The sequence below is a fragment of the Colletotrichum spaethianum genome, assembly GCF_022836535.1.
Source record: "Colletotrichum spaethianum MAFF 239500 DNA, contig20, whole genome shotgun sequence".
NCBI classification, from domain to species: Eukaryota; Fungi; Ascomycota; class Sordariomycetes; order Glomerellales; family Glomerellaceae; genus Colletotrichum; species Colletotrichum spaethianum.
This window is the reverse complement of record NW_026054790.1, coordinates 145,048-170,236: the sequence shown is the minus strand read 5'-3', so window position 1 is coordinate 170,236 and position 25,189 is coordinate 145,048. Positions and strand designations below refer to the sequence as shown.

Sequence of the window (25,189 nt, the reverse complement as noted above, 5' to 3'; positions counted from 1 at the left end):
CCCGGAGAAAAGCATTGTGGAGGTACCGATACAGCTTGTGTGGGGAGGAAGGGTACATGGGTACGAGGTACATGGGCAGGTCCTGGGGATACTTTGTACATCTGGGCTCCCCCGTGGTATCATGCACCCAGAGGCGCTAACGTCAACTTCCAGACCACCGATAAGGACTTTTTAGTGGGTGGCCTTCAGGGTCCAGACAGCACTTGCCGCGGACATGATTGGTTCAATTGGCTCTGAGAACGGAGGGGGTGTCAGCGCTCCCGTTGCTGATAAGGAATGCCGCCCGCCAGGTGAGAAGCCAAAGGAGGCGGCTAAGGAATCCTTATCCCATCCGAAAAAGGAGACGAGTCACTCGAATTGGGAGGCGCGAACCTTGGGCTTTTGTATCTTTTGGTACCTTTTTCTGCATTTTCTCTCCTTCCCTCCTTCTCTCTCCGGCCTTCCTCCGAGCATTTGCCATCTCGTACATCGAGCAACCCTCCATCTTCCATCCTTTGTTCTGATATCCACCCCCCCAACACACATTCCGAAGATATCGACTGCCCAGATGAAGACTGGCTCAGAACACACATCCCTCGCTGTCACGAGACGCCACTGGCTTTACTCCAGATACATGCCGTGCGCCCCGACTGACATTGGACGGCAAGAGCACGTATAGATCCATTCTACACACCCGTGGCAATGGCAACATGGTCCACCGCCGATACCACGCCAGCCGCCTTTGCCGATGGGGGAACGCGGGCCCGGGCCCGGACCCGGGTACGACTGACTACCTTGCCTTGCTTCACATCCGGGGTCTCTACAACCTACCTGAGGTCAGCTAGTTGATGGAAGCCGTGAGGGCATTCCCCGCCGCAGCGGAATACACGAGAATTCACGAGACCAGTCGCCTCACGACTGCCTCGACAGTTGATTTCCAGTGTCAGGCTACATCTGCAAATCCATTGGCTTGCGCAGTTGACTTCCGATAAGACGGCCTAGGCAGCTGTGTCACTTGGTCCGGTCACGTTGGCGGCCACCCCGTCAGCAGAGCTAGAGAACAAACGAATCCCCCGAAGCTGGCTGCCTCTGGCAAACTCGCGATGGATTGAAATGAGGCTCAGCCCCAAACGTTCCTAACGCCATACATGCGTCTCGGCGGTTTGCTGCCTCCGCCGCAGTACAGTACATCCAACTTGACGTGGTTGTATCGGACAGACGAGCTAACGCCTGCTGCAGCTCTGCACTAGACTAAAACATCACGCAATCAACCACCTCCACCTGTTGCTTTTTCCATTTCGGGTCCGGGGCGCCCATGGCGATGCTTACCTGCTTTGGCCCTCGTACTGCTCTAAGCACCCAACGTCTTTATTGGCCTGTCCATCAGTTGGACCCCGACGATCCCTTCGCTACCCCGAGACTGCAGGATAGATCAACACGGCGCACGATAACCCAAGAAACCCTCGCTGCCTCAGCCTCCCCGGTCAGCGTCTCTGCCTACCACAATCGTCCTAGGCCCAATGTGCTATTAGCGGATGTTGGCGGTGGGTTATCCGCCTGGGCTGCGGTTGGTGCATGCCTCCAAGCACAACGGGGATCGATAGAGGAATCCGGGGATGGCATGACTGCCAATCGCCCAATGCCTTCCAGCCTCTTGTACGAGTTCAAAAGAACGGCATGGGCTGCCGCTGCACGCCTGAACACGATGCAAATGCACGATGCAGGAGGTGGCAATGGCATGTTCCTCCACTGATTCACAGCCTCTTGTTTACTGGATCCTTCAATGTGTACCGGTCCACTCTCACCTGGGTTTGTCAATCACTCAATGTCACTTGGACTGATGTCCAGACGACTCAAGCGTCAGCATTCACAGTCCCGTGCATTGCAGCACTGTACTGCACTGCGTCGTCTGGGCTGCCGAGTCGTCGCCCGCCCCTCCGCCTACCTTGCAGGGTACAGCGACTATTCTCAGCCTCAGGATAGTTGCTCGCCTTATCTGACAGACTTGACACAGGTTCGTGTGCGAGTCTGCCCGCCAAAAGCAGATGGTGCATGAAAAACTGAGCAGGAAACTGGTTTCTGTCCCCTTCCCGCCGCGCTGTCTCACCAGTCACGGCCCAGAGCGGTGCACTGCATATCGTGGTTGCATTGTCCAGCAACGTGGACAAGCTCAGGCCATCGAACTCTGGAACTCGCAGGCTAGGCCCGCCACTCGGAAGGGTCTTTGATTGCCGGCGCTCAACGACACGCCTGCACTCGCAATGGACGCGATACCCGACACCCTCTGCTTCCAGCAGTGCGGCTTGCGACCTACGGGTGCTACAAATCAAATCACGGACAGATTTTCATTGTGCAGTAGGTACAATACAACGGAGAAAGCAATGCCCCGACTATGTACAGGTACCCAAGCTTTGAGAGACGGTACGTCGAGGATGGGTATCAGATGAGACTACTGAGGACCCAGATTGATTCCTGTCAGTCACCACGGGAAAACGGAAGGCAGGAAAAAGAGACGCGTGATCTACTGCACTTCTCTGCATTTCGGTTGACCATTTTGGGCCGGTGTGGATGGACCCTGATCGTCCAAACCACCAGAAACACGCCAGTGGCGACGACGCCCAGCCCGATTGACGGAACAGCCCATCCGAGAACGTTGAGGACCCAAGGCACCACTGGGCATTACTAACGGCGATCGCGTACTCCATGCCCCGAACTTGCCTACAGAAATACATACCCAAGACACCGTCTCTCGGACGGACTAGCTATGCTTGGCCGTTTTGGGCCAAGGCCTGGACCGAGCTCCCCTGTCGGATTCTGTCCGTTGCCTCACCGACCTCACCGCTCCCTCCGGTCCCGCAATCTCCCCGTCTCTTGCCGTCTTCCTCTCTCTCTATCGAAGCGAGCGTTCTGCAGCACTTCTGTCTCGGACCTGCGTCCATTCATCTTTCATTCCGTCTTGTTTGTGCATTTCTCCCTTTCCGCGAACCCCCACTTTGCAGCGTTAGGGGCCCCATAAGACTAGAACGTGGTGAAGCTCATACGTAGGACTAAGTGGTCGGGTGCAGCTTATGGGAAATGCTATCCCTGAGTTTCATGCCCGTTGTAGAATGCCCCATCGGCAAAACAAATATGGATATCAAATGCAAGGACCCCAAGCTCTGGTGCCGATTAAGTCAATCATTTGCATTTGCGGCTGTGGCGCCACTTCGCTCCGCGCTGGTTGGCGACTGGAGGCTCTCCACATGGATTAGTTGCGACGGGACTGTTTGCACATGCCTACGTGAAAAGAAGAGGCCACACACCAATCATGGCGCAACTATCGGGTAGCATGCAGTAACAAGTGTTCTCCATCCAATTGGGGAACACTAAAATCTTCTGTAAGATCTCCAGCTGAGCGGATAGACCTGTTTACGACTGGCCTAAATCCCGGGAGTGGTTATTCATCTCCAGAAGCCTACCAGCGCATAGCCAACGCGGGCCGAACGATTATATCAGCCGTACGTTTGTCGTTGTATACCTGCCACTGTTTTCATACAAGACCTTGATTAAGTTTAGATGCGGTGGTTCATCAGGGCACAAGTCGAAATTACCTAGTCTCCGATCCGTGGAATTTCTTTCATCCAAGATTCTGGCGCAATTGGAGATTATCAGGACTGATGTATGTGAGGGTACTCAGAGCTTCGGCGACTCCTGATTAGAGTTCCATCTCCGCAAATCTCATTCTCATAGTGCCATGGAACTCCATCTGTGTGCGGGTTGGTGCCTATCAAGTTGAATGAAGACTAAAAGATGGAATCAAAGATTGGGGAGTGGATTGACTGTCCAAAAAGTTGGCTCAGCCGTATTTGGTGAACCGTCGAACTTGAGTTATAGTTTGAGTCACTTTCTCAATCTCTCATCAACCGCTGGCTGCACTGTGGTCACGATCATGGCTCAAACACACCCAAACCAAACTTCGTCACTTTGGTATCGGAGATGCATACACTTGTTCGAATATCAATACCAGTCCGATGGCGTGACAACACGAACACAACTGCTTGGTGCACTCGTCAGATCCTTATTCTACTTGAGTTCGCGCTTTATATAGCAAGATATGGACATCGCACGGATGCAACTATCTAACAAGATGAAGAGTGTATGCGCCGCTCGTATCGAGAGGCAACAGGAACAATCGATAGACTACGCCAACGCCACCTACTTTGCTTACAATTTCTCTCAAAGTAATGCTACCGGTACTCACACTACTGACGCAAATGGTGGCGGCTTCGATGACGAAAATGACAGCAACTCTCATGCACATGTTTGTTGGGCGACTCTCAATCTAGCGGATGACTGCGACTTTAGCAGCGGAGACGGCCATGGCACCTATGATGGTACATGGCAAGTAAACAACACCGATGCGAACGAGATTGACCTTGACAACACAAGATTGGTCACCTTACGTATCCATCGGTTGAGAGCTGAATCTTGTCCTGGTCCATGCGGTGATAACCCACACGCTGCCGGCTCCGTATCAAACGGCACATATCATAATGCCAGACCCGATCACAACACTCCCACGAACGGACCACAGTTGAGCGGCGTATTTTCCAACGACACATTCAACAGAGACGCATACGCCGACGTCAACCATGCGACACGGAGCAGCCCCTTTGCGAACCTACTTCTCAACTCCAGCGAAAAGGGCCAGCCTCATGACGTCCCGGCAGCTCTCTCTCAAAACACCGTTGCAGCATCTCACGATGCAAAAAACGCAGAAAGGGTTTCAGCACAGTCGCCCGCCTGGAGGGACACTGCCTCTAGTCCAGCAACGAACCCCCCACAGCGTCGTAACCTTCATGGCAACTGGAGGCAACGTCACAAGGCATCGACCACTTCCTTCCGAGACAGCGTGCTCGCCGACTTCGCGAAGGAGCAGGAAGTAGAGAAACAGCCAACACTACTAGAAAAACTTGGACATTCTCAGTCGGATCCAGAGCCCTGGCAGGTAGAGCTTCGCCAGCAAAAGAGCCGGCCGTTTTCGGCTCCTACCAGACTAGCTGGGAAATCTCTCTCGGGGGACGTTAAGCTGCAGCACGGGTTGTTCCAGGAACTAGGAGAGAAGTATGGCAATACTTGGTCGCAAGCTATTAAAAAGGACGAGCAGAGCAATGGTTCTTCAGCGTCATTTTATAGACAGGACTCACCTGTTCAGAGTGAACAGGGTGTACCAACGAAAAAGAAGACGCTTTTGGAAATTTATTACGAGGCGAAGAGGGAGGCTGATCTGCAGAAACCGGGGCTCAGCCGGCAGTTGCAGTTTGGGGACATGGCGGCTGTGGAGATACATAAGAGTGGTTCGGCGGCATGAGGCAGCTGGCCTGTTTGTTTGGTTAATTGATGTAGAAAGAGAAGGCCTTGTGAGGGAGACGGCCAGAGACTCCTTCAACATGGCTGGGAATCCATGGAGCTGAATATCAAGTACAATGATAACCCACTTTTCCATATTTTCCGCCTGACCATGCTGTATGCATCCTTGTGTATGCTTTCGTACTCTAGCCTCTTGTTTCCATCTCATTCCCAAATGTTATTTACTCTATTCCTGTACGTCTGTCTCGCTCGTAACGGCCCCCTTTTTCAATACGGGATTCCCGGCCACAACAGCACCGTAACTAGGCCCCTCGCCCGCTCCCAAGCCCTGCTCCTCTTGGGGCACCAGCACCGCCCTCTCCTGATTCTTCTTCTCCACTCGCTTGCGCCACGGACGGTACACCAGGACCGATCCCAGCCCGACAACGACAAAGAGTCCGCAGATACTGCCGCCGATGATGTCAAAGTGCTCCCCAATGGCGTCCACACCGTCCCAGAAGCTGCCTTCGGGCTCGGCGACGTTGGCAATGAGGGACAGGACTTGAATGATGCCGATAAATGCTGAAACAAAGACGGTGATGCCCGTGAGGACGATGGAATAGTAGAGGATGGCGACGCGGTCGCGCGAAAAGGCCTTGGATGTATAAAGGGCCATCATGAGGGCGCCGTCGGTGGTGTCGAGGAGGCACATGCCGGCTGGGCATGTCAGTCAGTCTTTCTCGCCCCCTTTGCGACGTGAACAAGGGGACTCACCTGTGAAGAGAACGGGAAAGATAAGGATGAGCCAGATGCTCGTCCCCTGCGCACCATGCACACTCGACAGCCCGAGAATGGCAATCTCGGAGCTCGTGTCAAAGCCCAGCCCGAACAAGATCCCCAGGGGAAACATCTTCCACGGCCGGTCCACGACGCGAAACACCTTCCTGAACACGCCGGCCAGGAACCCCTCGCCCTCCAGCTTCAGGTTCGTCGCCGCATCCCCCTCCTCCTCCGTCGGCTCGTACCCCTCCAGTCCCTTCCTCCGCTCCTCCTCCAGCACGACCCGCAGCCTCCTGACAAGCTTGTACAGCACCCACCCGTTTCCAGCACACAGCAACAACAAGAACGCCGCGCTGACACTCGTGCCCACGATGTTCCCGACGCGCGTGAAGCCGTCGAAGCGGTCCCTCAGCGCGCCGCTGGTCGCGGCGACGACGACGCAGGTGACGATGACAATGGTGCTGTGGCCCAGCGAAAAGAAGGTGCCGACGGTGACGGGGCGCTGGCCCGACGCGATGAGGCGCCGGGTCATGAGGTCGATGGCGGAGATGTGGTCGGCGTCGAGGGCATGGCGGAGGCCGAGGACGAAGGAGAGGGCGGCGGGGGAGATGAGGGCGGGGTGGAAGTGCAGGATGATGCCGGCGACGATCCAGATGAGGACGTTTATGGTGACGAGGAGGGCGATGATGCGGATCGTGGGCGCGGGGAGCACACGGAGGCGTTCTGGGATGGGGAGGGAGGCGAAGGGGACGCGGAAGCGCGCCATGGCGGGTGGTTCCTGACGAGTTCGCGGGCTGAGGAGGTTCGCGACGGGTAGATCATGCGACGGGCACAGCCGAAAGCATATGCGACAGTTGTGAAGGTGAAGAAGAACGAGAACCCAAGCGAGGGGAGAGTGCGCGAACAAGTCGAATTTGAGACGCCCAGCCGGCGAGAAGCAGATTCTCGACGGCGGCCCTCCGGCCCCTCATGCCCCCTCACGGCCGGAGGCTTTCCCCCACATGAACCTTTCGTGCGCTCATCGAACTAGTCAAGGCCGGCTGGTACTGTTAGATAGCGTGCACGTAAATGTGCTCACAGCATGGGACGAGGGTGGTTGATTCGTCTCATGGCGGGGAGGATGACCGCTGGAACCCCTCACAACCCCTCCATCTTCCAGCGCTATCTTATCGGTTCCGTTGGAGCCATGTGGGGATCTTCTTTTTGGAGTGCCGCTCCGAGCCGACGGCGGCCGCCGGCCATGGATCCGGAAGACGGGCTACGGGTTTTATGGCTTTGCCTGCCGCGGGGCTTTACGTGCTGCTTTGGATCCAGTTTTATTTTCCTAATAGAGACACAATTTGGAGGTCTACAGGAAAAGAGCCGTGATGCCCTTCTGTGGTCGCGTTTCATTCCGTACCGAGAGCTTCCTAGGGTTAAACGGGACTATAAAAGCTTGGCCGCCAGGGTAGATCACCAAGATTATAGTGGTGGCAGGATACAGTGGGTTCTTGATCAGATCCCAGGATGTCTGAGGCCTAGGGTCTTGCCTAACTACATAGCTAGTCCCATTTCTGTGTCTCATTTGTAGATATCTTGCAAGTTGGTCGTCAGGACCGCCGGCAGCGGAATATCGACTGTGTTCAAATGAGCACTGCGTCATCGACATCTCAGAAGGTATGGAGCGGGACATGGCTCCCATTGTACTTCGCCTTCTTGTCCATTGATGTTTGTACCTTCGAGCAGACTGTCCACAACTCTTCCAATCGCCATTTAGCTTCAACTCTTGGTCGAGATCCTGTCGTCGATGCTGAGGTTGCCTCTTGACTGCGGTAGGCGATTCCCCCTCCAAACTCGGTTCAACGAGAGGCCAATGAGGGATCATGAACCTCAGCGCTTCACACGCCCAAGTTAATGATAAGCTCACTTCCGCGTCAAAACACGACAAATACGTCAAAACAAGCGACGGCTCGATTGTTCTACTAAGAAAAGAAGATCATAAATTTATTGCTTCGTCGTCACGGACAGTGCCAAATTGTTTCGGGGATCTCGACATGACAAATGAGAAGTGGATGGGGCAAGGTCAGCGATCACAGCGCTCAGTAAGCAGCCACCGCCAGCTTTGTCACCTGTACCTGCTTATGATTGCCTCTCTCGTCACTGCCCCGCTCTGGGGTACAGCATTTGCTGCATACTTGACAAGCTCCTCAACCTCTCACCGTCTGGGCGAGCGACAAGACGAAACATTCTACTTTTCACTCCCAATTCATGTTTTCAAAGCTTTTGTTCACCGTCGTCGTCTACATTCTCATCACAGTCCACAGCTGCCCCAACCCGGCTTCAATCCTCACAATGCCGCAGACCTACAACAAAGCCTTTATCCCCCTCGAGTCTAATCCCGATGTCTTCAACGAGTTCATCGCCCTCCTCGGCGCCTCGCCGTCCCTGCAGTTCGAGGACATCTTTACACTAGACGATCCCGCTGCGCTGCCGCAAAAGATCCTCGCCCTCGTCCTCGTTTTCCCCACGACGCCCACTTATGAGGCGCGATTGACGACCGAGGAGGCGGGTGCGAAGGACTGGATGGTGGAGCACGACGAGGAGGACGAGGATGCCGTATGGTTCAAGCAGACGATCAACAACGCGTGTGGCTTATATGCCGTCCTGCATGCCCTGGCAAACGGCCGAGCCAAGGACTTTCTCAGTGAGTGATCTTCCAACTCGGGGCCGCAAACGATCCTAACACGATAACACAGGACCGGGATCATTACTAGACAGCTTGTTGTCCATCACAGCACCCATGGATCCCGCGCAGGCGGCAATGGTGTTGGAAGGTTCCCAAGAGCTTGAAGATGCCTATGCATCAATCGCGACCAAGGGCGACACGGCCGCGCCTCAGAGCGCCGAGGATGACGTGGACTTTCATTACATTTGCTTTGTTAAGTCACCGGACACAGGTCATCTCTACGAGCTGGACGGCGACAGGAAAGGGCCGGTTGACAGAGGCGTCCCAGACGAGGAGGAAAAGGTGGATCTAGGAGCCAAGTCATTGGAACTTGTTCGGCAATTCGTCGCGCAAGGAGGAGACAATATTGGGTTCAATCTCATGGCCCTGGTCGAAAAGTCATGAAAACCTGTGGACGAGCGACTACCATTCCGGCGTAGCCATCAGCATTGCTAAACCGAGGCGTTACGGCTGCCTCCATTGTTGGCGGAATCATTATCCGGTCTTGCTTTCTACACTTGCATCAATTACGATGTCCTTCAGCTTGCCTGGATAATCTTCTCCAATTCGTCGGGGTCCTTGATGGTGGGCGTCAGGTTTTCGCTGCCATCCTTTGTAATCAGAATGTTGTCCTCGATTCTGCTCTCGTCAGTACATCACACGATATTACACATTGCGAGTGAGTGGACATACCTCACACCGCCGACGTCCCAATACTTGTCCAGAACAGCACTGTCGATAAACTTGGAGTGGACGGGGTCCTTGAGGTACGGCTCAATGATGAAGCTGCAGAAGTAGATACCCGGCTCTACAGTAACAATGCTACCGGCGGGAAGCGTGCCCCTCACGCGCAGATAGCGGAACATGGGGTCAGTATCGGCGTAGTTGGCGTTGCCGCCCACGTCGTGGGTGTCCATGCCAAGGTAGTGGCCCAGGCCGTGGGGGAAGAAGGCGACGCTCGTTCTGCTCTTGAGGATCTCGTCCTTGTCGCCTTTGAGAATCCCAATGGAGTGGAGGCCATCGATGGCGATCTTGTGGGCCAGCAGGTGGATGTCATCCCAAACGACGCCCTCCTTCAAGGCAGCGGTCGTATCCAGCTGCATCTTGTACACAATATCATAGATCTGGCGAGATTCCTTGCTGAACTTGCCAGAAATAGGGAACGTCCGGGTCTGCTACTGGTTAGTATGGTTCTCGTCGGGGCCAAGCCAGAGCTCACTCACGATATCAGAAGCATAGCAGTTCCATTCCGTGCCAGCATCCAAAAGAAGGTTGAGCTTGCCTTCTAGCGGAGCGTCGTTGGCCACGTAGTGGAGAGTGGCAGCAGCGCGACCTCCGGCAAAGATACCGTGGTACGCCTGGTTCTTGGCACCGTTGGCAACGCTGTGCTGCAGGAAAAGAGCCTCCAGTTCTCTCTCGTTCTTGGCCTTCTTGACGTACTCAACTACGGCGTGGTGGGCAATGGTCGAGACAGCATTGGCCTTCTTGGTAAGGGCAACCTCGTACTCATCCTTAACTACGCGACAACGCTCAATGGCATCTTTCAAAATGCTGAAGTTCTTCTCGTCGAACTCAAGGAAGGTAATGTTATCGAGGACTTGGTTCGGGATGGCGAAGACGGTTTTCTTGGAGCCCTGTCCGAGTCGCGCAAGCTCGGCATTGACATCGTTGGTGTACTTGACATCATCGACGTCGTACAGCTCCTTTGCCTCGGCGGCACTGACGGGCAGACCAGACCAGATGACGCTATCAGGGTCGATCGGGGGGATGAAGAGGGTCGACTTGTTCGTCGCAAGATCAAAAATGTAGTGGCAGTCGGCGAGGGGGCATCCGGTCAGGTAGTAGAAGTAGCGGCGCTGTCTTTGCATCCAGTGTTAGTGGACGTTCACTTCCAGGGCTCGGAAATTGAGGGATCAATCGAGAGGAGCAAAAGATTACCTGAAGGGCTCAGGCTCGTCATTGTCCTCGAGCATCTTCGTCATGCGACCCTCGACATAGAGAATGCCGGTAGCGCCGGGGACCTTGGACTTGACGTAGTCGGCGACGCGGAGTGCATGCTCCTTGGCGGGATACTTGCCCTTGAGCACCGTTTCGTAGTCTTGCGACATGGTTAGGTTGGTAGCAGTGGTGGAGTAGAGTCTTGCTGGTATCGTCCTGAATGGAGTCGCAAGGCGCTGTGGTAGCAGAGCGCGTGGTGTTCTGCCAAGCGGCCTAGATGTCGCGGTGGGGAGGCGTTGGATTGGGAATCGGCCGACGAGGCTTGATGCTACAGTGCGTGATATGGACGTGGAGCAAAGTGCGATGCTGCTAGCCAAAGGAGATGTTCTGGCCAACATCAAGACTCGTCCAGGTTCTCTGGAGGGGTTCGGATTTCAGACGAAGGAGGGGCACGCGCACCGGATAGTAAGATGAAGCACTGTACCAAGATAGGTAAGCCGTGTGTATGCGGGCATCTGCAGCGGGACAACGATAGCTGCGACAACGAATCAGAGCTCCTAGCTTAGTCGGATAAGGAAGCTGCTTGTCCATGGCGAGTCAAACCTTTCTCGGGAGACGGCGCGGCGGGGTTCGAAAGCGATAGTGCAATCGCCAGTATATCTTACGTAATCGCACAGTGTTTACTGTGAGACATCCCATTACGTAAGCATTCACTTCCCAGGCTGACTCGATGCTTTAAATTTGGCAGTACAAGAACTTGTATCCAAAGAGAAAGCATTAAGCGTCGAACTGAGTGCTCGACAGGGGCCGGCGAATGAAGCCGGCCACGTCTAAGCATCAGCCAAGCCATCCTTTCCTCCTCCTCTACATATGCACAGGTGATTAGTTATAGCCAGTCATCACCTGTGTATCAGAGACGTATTTAATACTAATTGATGACAGTCTCCTACCCGCTGGTCTTGTTAGTGTACTGTTGCTTCAACGTCACACAAAACCCCCCGCGTCAAATACCAAGCCTCTCAACCCCAGCGCCTGTTTCGCAGTACCTTGTTTCAGATGAAAGCACATAAGAATCTCGTCATATGCCTCGTGCCCATTTATGTTATTTCGCCCTAGGATAATAGCCATACATTGTGAAGAGGTTCCAGCTCGATTGCCCTCGAAAATGATACCTGCATATTAGATTGCAGAAAGTCGCAACGAATTCTCCCTGGTGCTGGCAATGACAAGCACATCGCGTTTGACAAAGACATAATTCCCAAAAGCACTTTTCACTTAGTAAGGCAAACGAATTTCGAACCGCACAGCAGTGTTACATACTGGAATTTCGGCCTCTAAAACTCGATCGATATCGAAAGAAAGCGGTAACTATGTGTTTGTTACCTTTCGGATTCGATGAACTGTCCTTGGTCTCTCCCTCTCTCTCTAGAGGCGATGACCTAATGTTGCTCAGCAGGTTACCTTAGGTCTCATATCGAAGGTATGGGGAGTGTATTAGTATGCTGATGCCGTGGGTCTTTCAACTAGCGTTTGTCTGTTTCGCTTCTGATTATTACGTTGCTATAACATGTATCAGTGTATCTCGAGTGTTGTAGTGTTATGGCAGCTGACTGGGGGACCTGGATGTAATCTTGTAGCCAATGCATAGAATGGCGGATCCTATTTGGGGCCTGTAGGTGCACTGGGGCATCTGAGGAGTTCTCGCTCAACGAGATAAATTCAGGGTTGCAGCGGCTACGCTGCGGAGAAGCTCCCGAGTTGGTGAGTGCTTTGGCTGGGAAAATCTCGTAGAGGGACGTTGAAGTTGGAAATATGCCACAGCGCGGATGTTCTTCTCCGTGGCATTGACATATATAGATTGCCTCATAATTCAGAGTTCTACATGAACGGCAGCGACGGTTCTTACACCCCCAAATGATGGGTTTCCCCAAACAACCACAAGGACAGTGCTCCATCTTGCTGCGTGAAGCACGTCATTACACAATGGTTGAACTTTATGGGGGGTGGAACCCGCAGGCTCTAATGAGTGTGTTCTCCTCACGAAATCCGCTGTGTGGACCGCCATGAAAAGGTTGAGCTCATGTTGGAATACGGGCCAATAAACAAGGTACGTGCTCATCATAATCGACACAAGACGGTAAATTAAGCATAACACCGCCAATGAAACAAAGTGTACTCCGCAGAAATCGTTCCATGCTGTTCTCAACTAGCTCCATGCCAAGACCGAGCTACCCCTCATCCACCATTTTTCAGGCCGTAGCCGGAAGAACAGGATCATGTGCGGTGCCAAAAGAAGCTTGATCAATGTCACTACCCGGTAGAACGTTGCATCCAGTCATTGACGCACTGCGGAGAAGCTGGGGAGGCGCGGCGGGATACTAGCGGAAAACTGGAAAACTCGCAGAGAACCCAACCTGTGGGGTAAACTCTCTCCTCAGGGCGCACGGGCGATAGACTGGAGGTGGAACTCTCTTGCTGATCGCTGAGGGGAACTGCCGACAATTTTGACGAGCCTTTCATGGCCAACAGGGTGAACTAACACATCATAACAAGCTTAGGGAATCCGGAAGTGCCCATGCGAAATTGGTAGATGATATAAATACTTGCTCTTCAGCAGTTCAAATCGGATGCCTGATTCAGGCTTCTGAGATCATCGTGACCTCGCAGACAAACAAGCTCAACTTAGTCCCATCTTGGCTGGCGGTCCAACCTCACACAAAATGGCAGGAAACTCTTGGTTGATGCGTTTTGCCATTGCGGCTTCCGCTTCGCTTTTCACCGGTCCCATATCAGCCCAAAGTGTCTCGTCTGCAAAGGGTGGGAATACACAATGCCGATTCGAGATATACAAGACTAACATCATACAGGCATTGTCGTAGATGGCAAATCCTTTGCCCTCAATGGCGACCACTCTTCCTACCGCTTTCATGTAGATGAAATGACGGGTGATCTTTATTCGGACCACTTTGGAGGCTCGGCGACAGAGAGCATGGCGATGCTGTCTCCGGAGATCAACGGCTGGGTTGATATGATCGGTCGAGTTAGACGGGAGTATCCCGACCTTGGCCGTGGGGATTTCCGCATCCCCGCATTGCAAATTCGCCAGTCTGAGGGTTACACCGTCAGTGATCTCCAATATCGATCTCACAGAGTCGCGCAAGGAAAGCCTGGCTTGCCGGGTCTGCCCTCAACCTTTGGCACTGAGGATGAAGTCTCTACCCTCGTCGTCTCCCTTTACGACAACTATAGCTCCATAGCCGTCGACCTTTCATACTCCATCTTCCCCAAATATGACGCCATCGTAAGGAGCGTCAACATCACCAATCAAGGCCAGGGCAACATCACCATTGACAAAGCCGCAAGCCTCAGTGTTGATTTGCCATTTGGGGATATGGAGATGATCGAGTTGAGAGGAGATTGGGCCCGAGAGGCTATGAGACTTCGACGGAAGGTCGACTATGGGACACAAGGGTGAGTACAAAACGAAACAAAGCCGTCTTGGAGGGTATCTTATTGACTTGGTTTTAACTCAGTTTTGGGAGCACAACTGGATACTCGTCCCATCTCCATAATCCATTCCTGGCGCTCGTGTCTCCAGAGACCACTGAGTCCCAGGGCGAGGCGTGGGGATTTTCTCTCGTTTATACTGGCTCCTTCTCCGTCGAGGTCGAGAAAGGATCCCAAGGCTTCACCCGTGCCATGCTTGGCTTCAACCCGTATCAGCTTTCCTGGCCTCTTGGACCGGGACAGTCTCTTACGACTCCGGAAGTGGTGGCCGTGTACTCGCAAACCGGAGTCGGTGGCTTGTCACGAAAGTTTCACCGTCTCTATCGGAACCATCTTATGAGGGGCAAATACGTTGCCCAGTCTCGTCCAGCACTGCTTAACAGCTGGGAGGGGCTCTACTTTGATTACAACGAGAGTACTGTCTACAATCTCGCTCAGGAAGCGGCGAAACTCGGTGTCAAGCTCTTCGTCCTGGATGACGGATGGTTTGGCGAACAATATCCCCGGCTGAACGACACTGGTGGTCTTGGCGACTGGGAGGTCAACCCGAACCGCTTCCCGGATGGCCTACCCGCTCTCGTCAATAAGGTTACTGACCTTCGGGTCACGAACTCGTCAGATGATCTACTTTTCGGACTCTGGTTCGAGCCTGAGATGGTCAATCCTAATTCAACTCTTTACAACGAGCATCCCGACTGGGCTCTCCATGCTGGCAACTATCCCCGAACAATTAGACGGAACCAGCTCGTGCTTAACGTGGCGCTGCCAGAGGTCCAGGAATTTATTATAGAGTCAGTCTCAAAAATTCTTTCAAGCGCCCCTATTTCATACGTGAAGTGGGACAACAACAGAGGCTTCCACGAAACCCCCGTTCCAGGCATCGGTCACTCCTACATGCTGGGCATATACCATGTCTTCGAGGTCCTTACATCTCGATTCCCAAACGTCCTCTGGGAGGGTTGTGCATCCGGCGGCGGCCGTTTCGACCCTGGCATCCTTCACTACTTTCCCCAGGTTTGGACATCCGACAACACCGACGCTCTGGACCGCATCTCCATCCAATTTGGCACGTCCCTCGCGTACCCGCTCTCTGCCATGGGAGCCCACGTTTCGGCGGTGCCCAACCATCTCACCGGACGCACGATTCCCATAAAGTTTCGCGCACACGTCGCGATGATGGGCGGATCTTTCGGTCTGGAACTGAACCCCGCAAAGATTTCTGACGAGGATAAGGTCCAGATCCCTGATTTGATAGCACTCGGTGAGCGGGTCAATCCCATTGTGATCCGAGGTGACTTGTGGCGCCTCAACCTGCCCGAGGATTCGAACTGGCCAGCCGCTATGGTCATATCTGAGGATGGATCACAGGCTGTGCTCTTCTACTTCCAGGTGCGCGCGTTGTACAACCACGCCTTGCCGCGACTTCGTTTGCAAGGATTAGACCCGGCAGCGTCCTACTCGCTGGATAACAACGGCACCTTCTCTGGAGCAACATTGATGAGCACCGGAGTGCAATACGCCTTCGAGGGGGATTATGATAGCCGTGTTGTGATCATCCAGAAAGTTTGAAAGGGACCTTTCACAGGCTCAGATGCCGCCACTTCGCGACCATGAGCCACTTTAATGTAGTAAATCAATCGTAATAGCTAGACAGGCAAACGGATAAGTCCCAGCTGTTGACAGCGAGACCGAACTATCTGAACTCAGCACTATTAGACAGGCAATCGATGTATTGATAAAAATATACAATCCACAACGTCCTACTTCAGAATCACGATCCGCAATGCAATCTGGGACTACGAGGGAAACAACCCCCGCCAAGGACGCGTGCGACATCTTTGGCGGAGAAGCTGTGCTTTATATCCTATGCACCCACACGCCGTGAGGCTTTGGGTGTGCTGAGCACTGATGAGGCGACGAGGCGGAACATGGCATTGATGGTACCACTAAGGGGCTTAAGACTTTCTCTTTGTAGATGAAGGCAAATATCTCTCAACAAGAACTTGACTGTTTCATGAATCTCCTTACATGGTGATGCTTCATAACAATTTCTTTTTCTTTAGTGTGTGCCTGAGCTCAACGACGACATATAATTAACGAATCCCCCACCATTGCGCCCAATTTGCTCGGGAGCCTGAACAAGCGAGGGCTTATGTAAATGAATGGAATAATTCAAGGGTATAGCATAAGCTAGGCTTAAAACTGTTATAAAGTTATTACTATGGTAAAAAGGACATGAAAAAAACGGCTTAAGTTTCTATGTATAGGATTGCTTTGTCTAGAGCATATGAATGCGTATCCTTCGCAGTGAATTGACCTGAAGGGGCTGGACTAATAGTTGTTCTGGCTCTGGTGCAATTCTTATCAGGCTGTGCGATGCGTGTGAGGGTATTGTGATACATTTCAGGTGCAGAAGCTACGCATTAGCCTAAGAGCCTAAGTCAAGTCGGATCAGTACGTTAAGGGATCGTATGTATTACGTGCCAAAAGAGCGAAGACATATTGCTCCTTGTTTCCATGTCCCAAGATCACCTAAGAATGCCGCTCCGACTTCCCTTGTTGAACGCAATCTGCTCCCCTCTGACCTCCGCAATGCCAGCTCTCTCATACACCTCGCAGAGCCCGTCAATCGCGACAAATTGCACAACTATTATGTAGTGTGACTGTTGAGGGTTGCCTTGTAGATCTTTCTTTCTCGCCACAATGACACACTTGAGGTTCGAGAGCATCCTATCTGGAGTGTCGAGCTCCAGCTGAAGGCCATTAGAGTCCCGAAAGTCCCACACAGGCGCCTTGATCTCACAGACCGTCTCTCCTTCACCTCTCTCCTTCATGCTCTGAGATGACCAAGCTCTAAATGGCGAGATGATGTCCACTTCCCAGGAATACTTGTTGAAGGGAACATTCATGTATCTGATCTCACCGTCGTAAGCCATCCATGACCATGATGGAACATAAACTCCTCTAAGCAATTCTGAATCGATCCGACTCAGATACCGGCCTGCTCTTTGCCACAGAAGGCATCGATGAAAAAAGGCATCAAAAACTCCATGAGCACCGACAGTTTTGAAAGTGCGGATGAGGCGTGTTTCAAGCCCGCGGATGGCGACTGGCCTGTCACCAATGGAGCTAAGTGCCAGCCCCGAGTACTTCTGGTAGAGATCTTGATAAAGTTCGATCTTCATTCCTCGTACGTAGGTGTCAATGGAGTGGGGAAAGTCCGAATCTCCCAGGAACGAGGCTTTCCGGCTGAGAAATCGAAGGTCAGTCAAGCCCAGACTAGATGAAAATAGACCCAGCTAGGCTTACTTTCTCATTTTCGTCATCGTTTCACACCTTACACCCCTTCCACATTCCCAGTACGTCTGCTTTTCAGAGAAATAGATTGTGCGACGGGATAGAGCTCGTTCTTGGAGAATCCAAGCCCGCTTGTTCAATTCTCCCTGTTCAACATCACGCCCAAAGTCATCGATGGAGTCGCAGACATGGTAGGAGCCCCTGCCGGACTCTAATGTAACACAATGTCTCCATGATCGAGACTTCAAAAAGCCATCCTCGGTACCGCTTGCGCAGCTAGCTGCTAGAGTCGCGTAGGCTGAGCTGTAAACCTGTTCCATCAGACGAGATTCCATCTGCCAGTCTTGAGGGTCATCTTGGACGATGCAGAGCGAATCAATCCAAAGGTACCCAATACCGAGGCTTCGTGTGACTTTGATGGCATCTTGAAAGGTTTGAGGGAGTTCCGTCATCTTGATTTCCTCTTTGAAGCTCTCCAGATTTTCCTTCAGAGTGCAAAATTTCTTATGTTGGTCCGGGGCCCCCCATCGATGCGATAGTGCTAGATATTTCCCTGGATTCGTTTGCCCACGATCTGCGCAAAGCAATCGGCATGATCCAGAGCCCTCAGGTCCGACGTCAATAACTCGCGTCGGAAGAAATGTGGTGTCTGATATTGGGCTGCAGTCGTGCGTATCGTCGCAGACCCGCAACCATGTCGATAGTACTGCGATATGCGCTGGACTGCCGGCAACCGGAAGCAATGGCATCCCCAACTGTGCACCAAGTAAAGGCTTCTCTGAAACTCAGAATTAGCATGAGATGAATAAATGGAACTGGTGTTGTCCTCACCTGGCAAACTGTACAAGACTGCAACTGGCCGTCCGGGTCTCACACTTGCCGCCAAATAGCTGTTGAACTTTTCAAATTGAATCTCCTCGTAGCTCTTGGCCATCATGGGTCCAAGTGAAACGCAAAGTAGGCGACAGAGATCACAAACTCCCCCCCTGTCCGCCAGTGCTTCGAGGTTATCAGAAAAGGAAAATCGATGGGACCAGAGCCGCTGTTGGAGATCTTTGCATCGAGAACAAAGGGTGGCAATCCTAGTTTTAAGTGTTAGTTGGCGAAAGATGTCGACTTCCTTGGACAGCTCTAATGCTGTGTTGATATCCGGGCTACACTCCCATTCATTGTCAAGCTGGAAGAGCATTGCTAATCAGAACGTGTAGCTCCTTTTGAGACCGCAAGAAGCTTACTGGCTAGACAGTGGGTGCATTGTCAGCATAAACATCAGACCACCATATATCAAATGTGTCAGGTAAATGTTTCGACCTTGAGTAGACATACCGTCTGTTAAATCAGTGACTATTAGCAAAGTGCACATGTTGTTGATGTCTGCTAACGTACAAACTAAATAAAATATTAGCTTTTGATATTAACATTCGAAGGTTGACGAAGCAGATTTCATACCATCTACGCCACGGAAATTATTAGCCAGGATAGGACAGCCTTATACCACTATGGGCAAACGTACGTACTGTCGATGTCAGTATACAATATTGCAATCTGTAGGATAAGGGACTTTTACATCGTTGGAATGACCACTATCATCTGCACCCGCCACGTCGGCGTTGATGTCTACCAGCGAATTGGTTATTGGAGGGGAAAGAGATCCTAGGAAAGTTACTCTTCACCTCATGAATTAACGCCGTGGCGACCCCTTATACCTGATTGAGAAACACCCAAGGTGTCTCCATATCGTCCGGGCCCTCCTGGAGATCTGGCCTGCCAATTCATCCACGCAATCTTTGGCTTTGTGCCCGAAGCGTCTTTTAGGATGCCAGCCAGAGTTTCGTGCATTTCGATGGAAGTCGCTCGGTAATAAAGGTCGTCGGCGAGATTGCCGTTAAAGCTGCTGTTGGTGTCCGATCGAATAATGCTCGGGTTATCTGGGCCATTGGTCGCATGTAGGGTGGTGCCGCCTTGGGTACTGGCGCTTCCAGATGACTCTGTTCTCGGCTTACTTACCTCTATCACTAGCAATCGTGTGCAAATGAGCTCCAGTAGCTTTCGGATGGCAGTATTCAATGGGCACCTTGGGTCCCTTCTGATCCAGTCCATCCACTTCTGAACTTCGGGTTTGATCTTGGCCGCCCCAGTCACTCCAGATCCAAGTACATCGAAGAATTGCCGAGTTCTGTTTACTGGATGAGCTATGTCATCCCCAAAGCGAACCAATTCGGCCTTTCCATATAAAAGCCAAATCAGAAACTCGAAATAGATACAGCCGATGGACCAAACATCATACCGCCGTGATCGTGGTTGTTTCTTAGTTAGCAGCAGTACAGCTTCAGGTGGCTCGTACATGACCGTCCCGTTCAATGTGCGCGTAGCTTCGTTGCGCATCTCAGTCGCTAAGGTGTGAACTTTGGCCAGACCAACATCCGCAATGACGAGAAATGGCTGAGAAAACGGGTCAGAGCTCCTCGTGTCTTCGAAGCAAAGGATGTTCTCTGGCTTCAGGTCCCCGTGCCGACATGCGGAGTCCTTTGCTGAATGGAGCTTCTTCATCGCACTAGCCAGGCCACAGAGCTGACCAAGAGCCCAGCCAACAAAATCTCCATCGAGGTTACGAGGAGGCTCTCTTCCCCAGTAGTCTCGGAGGTTGCCACCTCCGGCCCACGGGAAAACAATGAAGTATCTATCGCCCCTTTTGTAGTAAGCGATCGCCTTAATGAGGTGTGGATGCTCCATTTCACGGATCATTTGTAGTACTTCTGCCTCAGCCTCGGCTGCGCGCTCGTACTCGTCACCGTTCATGTTGACATTTTTCAGCTCTTTCACTGCTACAACCGGATGACCGTCTGTGTCAACCGATAGGCGCTGTATTCTTTGTCAGTGTCGTATCCATGATTTCCATAGAAATGCTTTGGTCGAGGGGTCTGTGCACTTACAAGTTTTGAGCTCTTCTTGAAATGAGACTGATGAATAGACCACTTTCCCACTGTGCTGAAATGACTTTCCCTGTGCCCACCAGATTGCTCCAAGAAAGGCATTCGGTGTTCTTTACAAAACGAGTATCTGAATCGATGTCCGTTGAAGATCGGGGCAAGAAATTGCCACTGGGCGTCAGCAAAGATCCACGGTGAAACCTCTTCTAACCAAAACTCGTCGGCAAAGACTTTTCTGGTGATCTCAGAGTGGCCAATTTTGGTGGATTTGGTCTCCACTTTACCGGTGATATCGTCGACGTAGAGAGGTAAAATAGAGTCGTCAAATTTATACTTGTAGAACAGGTCAATCATTTTAGATTGGCTGATGCAGACAAGAATCGCAAAAACTCTCCTTGCCCCGGGCTTTCCACAGACGAAGGAGGCAATTTTCGATATGGGGATCTCTGGCGACTTGCTCTTTCCACGGGATAGGTTGTTTATGACTACCTGCGTGGTTACCTTCTCTTCCAGGACGGAGTATGGAAGGAAGGTACCTCCGCATGTCCCTGCAGGAAGCTGTTCCTTGACTAATTGGCGCTGAAGAGCGGCCATCTCGCTGCTATGTTCACTTCCGTTGCTACCTCTCCGAAGATTGGCAATGGATGACTTCTTCCACAACTGAGACGGTATACTCGATGTCCTCCTGGCATATATGGTGATTGAAGATACACGGCGCGATATCGGCTTAGGCGAATGCTCGAGATCCCCGTCTTTGTGTTGTCTGTCTACCGTTCGAGTATTTCGAAGGGACTTCTCGTGAGCTTTTGTAACTCGATAATTGTGCTCGGACGCTTGGCCCTTCTTCGGCTACGCGTTCAGCTTTATGTCGCCAACCTATGCGTCTAGGCATGCTTATGGGTCCTACTCACATGCGATGACGACCAATCCCTGCCACACAGCAGTGGTAAGCCTCGCATTTCAGAAATAATTTTGCGAGTGGCATTGCCCCCACAGCATCGATCGAGGCGAACTTGGATCTTGCGCGATTGGACTTATCCAGAGCATGCAGCAACGTACTTATGCAGTCACGAATTGGTGGGCTCAATGGTTGGTGTTTGCCGTTGCATAGCAGATAACGGCCTTCCCCTCCTTTGCTCGGCGCCACACCCTCCACGACTTCTCCATTAGTCATGGTTGCCTTTTGGTGTACACCATTCTGCCTAGACCCAAGCCCAGTTTCACTCAGGCAGACTTGAAGTGTTGTCATATCCAGAAGCGTTGGTATTGCCTAATAGAAAGATGATGAATTATCGACTCTAGGCTCCACAAAGATTCTGTTATTCAAGGCTCGGTGGTATTGTTACGGAGCACAATGATGCCATATATGCTCGATCCAACATGATGACTTGCAAAGCAAGGACAAAGGCAAGTTAACCCAAGTCCGAAGCTTCATCTCCCATGCACACACATATCATCCATCGGCTGGATGGTGCCCAGCCTCCATGTGCCACCGAAGCTGGTGCGCCTGGTTCGCACGCTTGCTGATCAAGCCAAATGAGGCTCGGAGTCGGGAGAGAACGGACATTCTCCAGATTCCACATGCCAACAGCAACCTTTAAGCGATGCGTCTATTGCCAGTGGTGTGATGGCTGCATAGAGCCAAATCGGGAAGCCGTAGGCATTGGCCAAAAGTTCATGCTAACACTTCTCAGCCCCATTCGAGCAGGTTGAGGTTTGATGAACTCAGCTTTTACTTCTGAATAGGCGGGATATTGCAAAGAGTCGGAAAGGAGATCGGCATGGGCCCTAGCAAATGCACTAAAACTTTCAGACGTCCCAAAGTCTTGATCTGCCTGCTGGTATCCGCAAAAGCGAAACATCAGAGTAATGGAGTTGTCTTTGGGGATCAGGCTGTGAGCATGGCATCTAGCTCCCCTGACATGCATGTAATGCGATGACATGAGTCTGCGCAAAGTCGTGCGTCTGCATAAAGCACAGCCAAGGAAGCGGGGTAGGTGCATCTTATCTTTTGGACGGAACCTGCGGACTCTCACCAGCGCCAGATCAGGCTGAACCAAGCAGCTTATCTTTTATTTCGTGTGAGGTGTCAGGACAAGAGTTCCTCATTGGACCTTAATACCATCGTGGTGGTCTCCGTTCTGCGACGCACATATGAAAGGGGGTGCCAGCTGACCCCGGGCTTCCCCGACTGTCAGGCTGTGGATCAGCGGCGCGGCTTCCAGCGAGACTTTGGATGTGTCTTGGATGACCTGTTGGTCTACAAGTTGTACAGTGGCTGTGCCAACGCCAGGTCACTGGAGCGCGATGATGTCGAAGTAACGGCCCGGAAAGACATGGGAGTCCCTTCGGCAGTTTCGTTCTGAAAGTGACTTCGGCCTGACGGATGCTTATGTGGCTGCCTTCATGGTCGCCTTGATTTACAGCCTGTTTTCTTGTACAGCCGCAAGTCATGGTTTATGCTGAGACTTTCATAAGACCCGCGATTGTCGGTGGGCCGTCCTGTCGAGTCTTGAACCCCAGTTATCCATGAATCCCATCCCCAAGAGCGACGTCCAGAAAGGGCTACTCAACAACCAATGCCTTCTCGATCTCTACTCTCAAAGCTGAAAAGCTCTCTTCAACATTCTTCTGTCGTTAGTCAAGACTTCTTGCCAGCCAGTAGTCTGAATGATCTCATCACCAAGGAGACCGTCCAAAATGAGCTCCCCAGAAACCTGATGAATAGGTTATTCTCCGATAGCCTGCCAAGTGAAATACTGAAGAACGCAAGACGATTATTCGCAATCCTTGTGATGATTGGAGAGCCTCAGGCAATTCGAAAGCTGGTAGGCGATGGTCTAACCGACGACGATTTGCCGTTTGCCAGGCCAACTCATGAAGATCACGGTAATATTTTGGAGTCCAAGGGGAGACTAATAGTCAAGTCGTTTCAGGATTGGAAAAATGAAGCCAGAGTGGATATGTTTCTGGAAAAGCAGTGGCTTTTCCTTGCCCCAAAACTGGATGTCTCAGGGACATCCACAGTCTTTCAGGTGGATTCAAAATGTCCGCTGCCATTCTTAAGGGCAACTGAACTTCGGGGTGAACACAGCAATATCGTCTACAAGAGCGAGCTGCATGCGGCTCACCAAACCGGTGCTGGGGTGAGTCCCTGAACCTGCTCCGACAGTACAAGATCTAGCTGCTAACAATCGATATGTGAAGGCGCAAAACACGGACATGGTGATTGCAGTGAAGATATTTCGCAAGGCTGATGGCTTTGCTTTGTTTGAAAAGGAAAAGAAGAACCTCCTGGAGACACGAGGTATCAAAGACAAACATCTCATCCGATACTTGTTCTTCTGCGAGCGAGACCGGTCTTACTTCATAGCCTTCCCGTGGGCAGAAGGAGGGAATCTTCAGGAGTTCTGGATGCTACATATGTCAAATCAGGGGTACATGCTGTGGTCTCTGCAACAGATGCTTGGAATTAGTGGTGCTCTCCGGAAGCTCCACCGCATCAATTGCCGTCATGGAGATCTCAAGCCCGGGAACATCCTTCACTTCCCAGGCCGCGGGTTGGGTAATCTTGTCATTGCAGATGTCGGGATTTCCAAGGTTCACACAGCTGCCACAAATATGAGATTCGTCGGTACCGTCACCAGAGCGACTACACCTTCATACGAACCACCGGAAGCCCTCGAGAAGACAGATAAGCCTAGACCTCGCAGATACGACATTTGGTCGATAGCATGCATATACCTCGAATTCGTTATCTGGATGATGTACGGGTTCAATGCCGTCAACAGCTTTGCCGAATCCAGGGAGGAAGGGACAGCCATAAAGGGAACTTCAAACTTTTACGCGCTTCGGGGAGACAACGCGGTGATTCATCCTTCGGTGCTTAAAGCATTTGCAGTTCTGCGGAGTGATCCCCGTTGCAAAGGTGACACAGCGCTCGGTGCCCTGATCGATTTAATCACCCGGCATTTGCTCTTGATTCAAGTGAACGATCGCGTCACCGCAGACGTTCTGTACGAGAAACTTAAAAAGATCGTTCGCCGCGCAACCAACGACCCCTCATTCATAACGAATCAAGCAAAACCTCTCCAGGAAACACCAGCTATATTTGGGCGGCCAGTTGAGATTCCTGAAGGTCTAAGAACAGCCACTAGCTGGTAGCAACAGGAGGTTTAATGTGGATGATTTGTTCTGCTCTCTGTATTCCACTTTCGATCTGGGCCTTCGGCCTAAAGCCTTCACCTAGGCTCTATTTCTACTTGTCAATCTGATCGGTGCATTCAAGACGTTTGTAATGATTTGTTAAGTCCACATCTTGAAGGACCATTCCTCCCTTAACGTAGACGAATGTACACAAAGGCACTTGATACAAATAGCGACTGATAGCTTGTCGTGCTTCTTCTCCAATGTATGACGATCATAGTTCCCTTGCAACAGCGGATTGGATTTCCACGGGAAATGGCATATAGCAGTCGTAAAGCGCGAGTCGTTCTCGTAGGTAGCCAAAAGAAAAAAATGGCGCCTTCTTTCAATTGTCTAATATTGGTATATCAACGAAAGTAGGTATTAAATTCATAACCAAAGGGTTTAGATCACCATTACCTCCCGGAATATATATTCGCTGTCGAACCAACTACCCAGTGACTCATCCACTGAGGTTATTTGCAAACGACCTACTCTCCGAAAGGCCCCTGCTTTGGCCTCCGTTTCCTTAAGGAGAAGC

At 51.9% G+C, this 25,189-nt stretch overlaps 6 protein-coding genes across 6 annotated transcripts; 3 read left to right on the top strand and 3 right to left on the bottom strand.

Annotated features, from left to right (window-relative positions):
• Positions 1 to 4,105: 4,105 nt before the first annotated feature.
• ColSpa_07746 (uncharacterized protein) lies at positions 4,106 to 5,329 on the top strand (the record flags this gene model as incomplete). Its single annotated transcript, XM_049273958.1, has 1 exon — positions 4,106 to 5,329. The coding sequence occupies one exon, from the start codon at positions 4,106 to 4,108 to the stop codon at positions 5,327 to 5,329; it is 1,224 nt and encodes a 407-aa protein (XP_049129915.1).
• A 225-nt stretch (positions 5,330 to 5,554) lies between these two features.
• On the bottom strand, positions 5,555 to 6,853 carry ColSpa_07745 (high-affinity nickel transport protein nic1; the record flags this gene model as incomplete). Its single annotated transcript, XM_049273957.1, has 2 exons — positions 5,555 to 6,024; positions 6,082 to 6,853. 2 exons carry the CDS (start codon positions 6,851 to 6,853, stop codon positions 5,555 to 5,557), a joined length of 1,242 nt encoding a protein of 413 aa, XP_049129914.1.
• Positions 6,854 to 8,418: 1,565 nt separating this feature from the next.
• ColSpa_07744 (ubiquitin carboxyl-terminal hydrolase ZUFSP) lies at positions 8,419 to 9,196 on the top strand (the record flags this gene model as incomplete). The annotated part of the gene is made up of 2 exons (XM_049273956.1): positions 8,419 to 8,770; positions 8,823 to 9,196. The coding sequence occupies 2 exons, from the start codon at positions 8,419 to 8,421 to the stop codon at positions 9,194 to 9,196; spliced, it is 726 nt and encodes a 241-aa protein (XP_049129913.1).
• A 134-nt stretch (positions 9,197 to 9,330) lies between these two features.
• Positions 9,331 to 10,899, bottom strand: ColSpa_07743 (putative xanthine/uracil permease; the record flags this gene model as incomplete). The annotated part of the gene is made up of 4 exons (XM_049273955.1): positions 9,331 to 9,430; positions 9,485 to 9,963; positions 10,015 to 10,651; positions 10,730 to 10,899. 4 exons carry the CDS (start codon positions 10,897 to 10,899, stop codon positions 9,331 to 9,333), a joined length of 1,386 nt encoding a protein of 461 aa, XP_049129912.1.
• Positions 10,900 to 13,667: 2,768 nt separating this feature from the next.
• ColSpa_07742 (alpha-galactosidase 2) lies at positions 13,668 to 15,805 on the top strand (the record flags this gene model as incomplete). The annotated part of the gene is made up of 2 exons (XM_049273954.1): positions 13,668 to 14,200; positions 14,263 to 15,805. The coding sequence occupies 2 exons, from the start codon at positions 13,668 to 13,670 to the stop codon at positions 15,803 to 15,805; spliced, it is 2,076 nt and encodes a 691-aa protein (XP_049129911.1).
• A 3,402-nt stretch (positions 15,806 to 19,207) lies between these two features.
• On the bottom strand, positions 19,208 to 20,332 carry ColSpa_07741 (calcium/calmodulin-dependent protein kinase; the record flags this gene model as incomplete). Its single annotated transcript, XM_049273953.1, is given in 3 exon segments — positions 19,208 to 19,521; positions 19,541 to 19,709; positions 19,748 to 20,332. 3 exon segments carry the CDS (start codon positions 20,330 to 20,332, stop codon positions 19,208 to 19,210), a joined length of 1,068 nt encoding a protein of 355 aa, XP_049129910.1.
• Positions 20,333 to 25,189: the final 4,857 nt, after the last annotated feature.